A 5,207-nucleotide genomic window follows, 5' to 3' on the forward strand; every position below is an offset into this window, starting at 1 on the left:
GAGATACCTGCCTTACTGCATTCATCTCCTTTCTTTGCAGTTTAGAATTTATAGCAGAGAGGAGTTAGCTGAATGTGGTGGGCAGAGGTTCTGTTTTGAGTAGAGCAAGCTACCCATCCTACTCCAGCCTGTTTTTTGTCAGCTGTAAACCAAGAATAACAAAAGCATCTAGGTAAGGTTGTTATAGAAACTAGATAAAGTAATGGATGTGATGGCCACTTGTAATCTGAATACAAATGTGTTTTCCATAAATGCATTCATTGTATCAAATCTTCACCGAACAAAGCCATTAAGATGCCCCTTGGGGGGTTTTAGTGTGAGATTTTAACCATTCAGCAAGGAAGAGATGGTAAACCAAAGGTCAAGTTTACATAAAGCCTTGCTGTAAGCTCAGCTTTGCCTTTTCTTGTTTGAGGTACCCGGGAAAAGATGGCAACCTTCCAGAACTGTTATCTCACCTATAAAACTGATGATGGTAACTCCTTGCTCCCCTCTCAGAGAGGTGAAGTTGCTTCATAAATGATGAAATCTGAAAGTGTCTTGGAAACTATAAAACTCCGTACACATTGTTGATGCCTGCCTGTGCAAGAGCTGGTAAGGGCCAGGCATCAGTTTTCAGATCCAGTAATATTCCCACCCCTACCCCACCTAATCCCTACCCCAAAAGGTACGATCTGCTGACAGGAGTGCCGGAGTCTGAGGTATGACTCCATCAGCAGTTCAAGAAAGGCAAGAGTACTCAAGAGTTTCTGGGGCAAATGCCAGTCCCCTCGAGTGGAGTTGAGGGGGTACTGGTCAGCAAGCAAAGAGGTTGGCCCACCGTCTGTGTGCCTGGCATTTTTGCAGGTTCCCAAATTTAGTGATGGATGGTGCCCTACATTCTTCCTACTGCTGCTAGCTGCAACTGTCATCATGCATCATATTTCAAGAGTGGAATTGTAGACCCTGTGCCTTGGAAGAACTGGGTTCGGGTGTCTGCAGAGTCAAGCACAGACTTATTAAGGGATTAGGAGTGGGGAAAGACTTTACAGGATAAAACTGTTCACATGATTAAAAGTGGGGAAGTGAGAACAGCTGTCTGAGAAAATAAAGAATGTCACTTAGAGGGGTGCCTGGGTGGCTCAGTCGGTTAAGCGTCTGCCTTCAGCTCAGGTCATGCACCCAGGGTCCTGGTATTGAGCCCCCCCATTGGGCTCCTTGCTCAGCGGGGAGCCTGCTTCGCCCTCTCCCTCTGCCTGCCATTCCCTCTGCTTGTACTCGCGCACTCTCTCTGTCAAATAAATAAAATCTTTTTTAAAAAAAGAAGAAGAAGAAGAGGTAGGCTAAGGAAACTCATACCCAAAAATAGCCTCCAATACCTTATATTTTTCAGATATTTCTCAAAGCTCTTTTTCTTACCAAATTGTACTCAGAAGCCAGCAAGAAATGTGACATCACATTTATTTATAACCAAAAGGTAATAATTCCTGCATAATTTCCCTTTAATGACATATTACATTAAACAGGATAAGCCTTAAAAAAAAAAAAAAAACTACTAGGTACATCTTAGGGAGATGATCTATTTTTTAGGAAAACTATCACTTTAAACTAATGGGTCTCAAACTTGAGCTAACAGCAGTAATCATTTGGAAGGCTTGTTAAAACACCAAGTGCTGGGCCGTACCCCCAGTTTCTGATTCATTAGGTCCAGGGTGAGGCCAGAGAATTTGCATTTCTAACAAGTTCCCAGGTCGTACTGATGCTGCTGGTCCACAGGCCATACTTGAAGCACCAGTGCCCTAGATAATTAAGGATCTTTGACAGGAAGAAGGGAAAAAATGCGAAGACTCTGACGGCAAATACATTTTCTCATTATTAGCATTCCAGTCTTTTAAGTTGAAGTTCAGAAATGTCATTTCATCCAAGCAGATCACTTGGCTTAATAGTTTCTCACTGTGTGGAAATATTCATAGAAAAACTAGAGGTAACCTGAAAATGGAATTGTAGAGTGGGTCACTGAAGTAGAGCCAGAGCATGAGGTGAAGGTCACTTGGCTGCTCTTAAGGACTGGTGACATTATCATCTGTCCCTTGTGGGGACAAGCCTGTCAAGGGCAAAGAACACAGAACCACCTCCTTTGGACAACAGTTCCAGGTATGGTACCAGAATCTTGCTCTCTGCGTCCCATGTTAGAGAATTTATCATTCGTTTAGTCATTTATTTAATCAAGTGATCCCTCTCTGTATCATATAGAATCTCCTGCCTGAGGAGACAGGCTCTTTTAGATTTGGGACAGTGGAAAAATAATGCAAGCCACATACATACTGTTAAATTTAAGAAGTAAAACTAAGTGGTGAAATTAATTTCAATAATATTTTATTTAATCCAGTACATGCAAAATATTATTTCAACATGTAGGCACCGTAAAAAAAATTGAGGTTTTTTTACATTCCTATACTAAGTCTTCAAAATCCAGTGTATATATTATAGCACATCTCCAGCTGGATGAGCCACATTTCAGATGCTTGAGAGTCACATATGGCTAGTGGCTAACTCATTGGACAGAGCACTTCCAGATCATATTTTCTTGATAAGATCAAAGGCAAATCCAATTTATCAGCACCAACCACTTTATTAATTATTTTCCCCTGTGCCATCAAAAGCCATCAGAGTCCGAAGATTCTTCCCACTCTGGCTGCCCCTGAGAGTGGCTCTCTGTGCCACAGAATGATTGGCTTCAAATTATCGTTTGGCTTCTCCCCTTCCATAGTAATGGCAATTTTAGCCGGACACGTGGCTACCCAGAGTAAATGCTACATTTTCCCTTGCAGCTATTTGAAGCCATGAAACTACTTTTTGGTCAATGAAATGTAAACATAAATTAACGTAGATTCTTCCGGGAACTCACTTTAAGAATCAGTTGGCATCAGGTTCGGTTGTCGCCCGTTGGCTGCGCAGCACCGCAATCAGCGGCCACCATATCAGCTTACTTTCAGTTGCTTTTTAAAGACAGGGAAAGCTCATGGTGCAAATTGTTATTTCCAGTGCTGGGGCTGGAGGCCTGGCAGAATGGGTGCTGATGGAGCTACAGGGGGAGATCGAGGCTCACTACAGCACTGGATTAGCTGGAAACCTCCTGGGAGACCTACATCACACCACGGAGGGAATCCCTGTGCTGATCGTGGGGCATCATATCCTGTATGGAAAAATCATCCATCTGGAGAAACCTTTTGCCGTTCTTGTCAAACACACTCCTAGGGAGCAGGACTGTGATGAGCTTGGCTGCAAGACTGGCACCCGGTACCTGGTGACAGCACTCATCAAAAACAAGATCCTTTTCAAAACTCACCCCAAGCCCATTATCACCAACGTTCCCAAGAAAGTATGAAAGAACCCCGGATTTTCCCTAGAGAGCGGCCAACTCCTTAGACTCGTGCTTAGTTGCCACCTCGAGGACGGCTCAACAGTTCCCTGGGACCACAGGGGGGTCCTGTTTTGAACACAGGCCACCCGCTGGGCATGAATTCTGATCCCTTCCTCATGGCAACTGGTTCTCTTGGTGGAAATCTGGCCCCATTTCCAAGGAACCCATCACCTTTTCCAGCTTCATCAGGCTCATTGGCTTCAAATCCAGCACCTTTCCCTGCTGGTGCTCGTGACCCAGGCATGGCTTCTTTTCCAAGAGGAATGAACCCCACTGGCGCAGGTGCAGTTTCTTTCCCAAGGCCCGGTGGCCTTTTGGGCCCAGGCCCACATCCATCTCTAAACCCTAGGGCAGGGGTTCTTCCAGGTCCAGGGCCTCTGTCTAACCCAAGGTTAGGGGGTCTTCCAGGGCCGGGTCCTATGTCCAACCCAAGGTCAGGTGGTCTCCTGGGAACGGGTCCTGACCCCAGAAGTGGCAGCCCTATGGGCCCTGAGTTTGGGCCCAACCTGAGAGCAGGTGTCCTGTTGACTTCTGGGAATGGTCCTCCTAATCCTAGGCCCATTGGCCTGGGACCAGGACCAAGTCCCAATCTGAGGTCAGGCTTCATTGGTACAAACCCTGCCCCGAGGTCGGCTATGTTTCCAGGCCCAGGCCTTGGGCCCAGCCCAAGAGCAGGTGGCCTGGGCCCAGTCCTTGGACCCAACCCAAGGGCCGGTGGCCTGGGCCCAGGCCCTAATGTGGACACCAGAGCGGGTGGCCTCCTGGGCACAAGATCTGGTCTTAAGAATGGCTGGACCTCAAGGCCTAGATCTTGCCCCCATTCTAAGAGCAGCAGGTCTTTTAGGAGCAAATTCAGCTGCTTTCTCACAGGCTTCTGGAAACATGGGCACAAGCCCATCCCCTATGGCAAGAGTACCTGGCCCCATAGGCCCAAACTCGGGTCCTGGTCCTTGGGGAATTGGCCTTCCAGGGCCAAATCCATCCATGTCCAGGGCTTCTGGCCCCATAGGTCCTAATTCAGCTCATTTTTCAAGGCCAGCTGGGCCCATGGGGGTAAATGCTAATTCCTTTCCAAGGGGGACAGGTTCAGGGGGCCTGAATCCAGCTGTCTTCTCTCAGTCCTCTGGCACATTGGCTTCAAATCCATCTACCTTCCAGAGGTCTGCTGGCATCCAGGGCTCAAGTCCAGCAATTTTCCCAAGAACCTCTGGGCCATTAGACCCCAACCCAACTAACTTCCCAAGGGCCAGTGGCTTGTAGGGTCCAAGTCCCGCTGCCTTCCCAAGGTCTACTGGCCCATTAGGCCCTGGTCAGGTTACTTTCCCCACGTCAGCTCCTGGGCCCCTGGGCTCTTCTCCAGCAGGCCCTGTGGGTATCAATCCAGCTCCTTTTGCAAGACCATCTGGGACCCTGGGTCTAAACCCAGCTTCCTTTCCAAGGATGAATGGCCCTGTAAGCAAGAACTTTGGTCCCGTTTCCTAGAGTGGGGAGCCTCCCTGGCACAAACCCAGCTGCTTTCCCCAGACCAGGGGGTCCAATGGCTGCAATGTACCCAAATGGAATGTAACCCCCTTAAACACCGTTTTTTCTCCAGGACACTTTGGTTTTCAGGCACCATGGTTCTGGGCAGGAGTTGTGTTATAAGTAAGGGTAGATGCGGAGCTACAGTCTGAAGTACATAGCTGGGGCCCAAGTTCAGATGAGCCATCTTTTTCCTCTGCTTTCTTGACTGAAGGTGAAATGTTATATGTGGGAGGTGGATAACGGCAGGTGGGAATGATCCTGACCTTGAGAGAAAGGATCT

The 5,207-nt window shown here is 47.6% G+C and overlaps 1 protein-coding gene across 1 annotated transcript; it reads left to right on the plus strand.

The window, feature by feature from the left end:
• The first annotated feature begins 2,881 nt into the window (after positions 1-2,881).
• LOC116649581 (chromosome transmission fidelity protein 8 homolog) lies at positions 2,882-3,367 on the plus strand. Its single transcript, XM_032432536.1, has one exon. The coding sequence runs from the start codon at positions 3,002-3,004 to the stop codon at positions 3,365-3,367; it is 366 nt and encodes a 121-aa protein (XP_032288427.1). The 5' UTR covers positions 2,882-3,001.
• Positions 3,368-5,207: the final 1,840 nt, after the last annotated feature.

Source organism: Phoca vitulina, unplaced genomic scaffold (assembly GCF_004348235.1).
Source record: "Phoca vitulina isolate PV1807 unplaced genomic scaffold, GSC_HSeal_1.0 scaffold48, whole genome shotgun sequence".
In the NCBI taxonomy this organism is placed as follows: domain Eukaryota; kingdom Metazoa; phylum Chordata; class Mammalia; order Carnivora; family Phocidae; genus Phoca; species Phoca vitulina.

Coding starts and splice junctions, on each gene's coding strand:
- LOC116649581 (XM_032432536.1), top strand. CDS start 3,002: ATGGTGCAAATTGTTATTTCCAGTGCTGGGGCTGGAGGCCTGGCAGAA.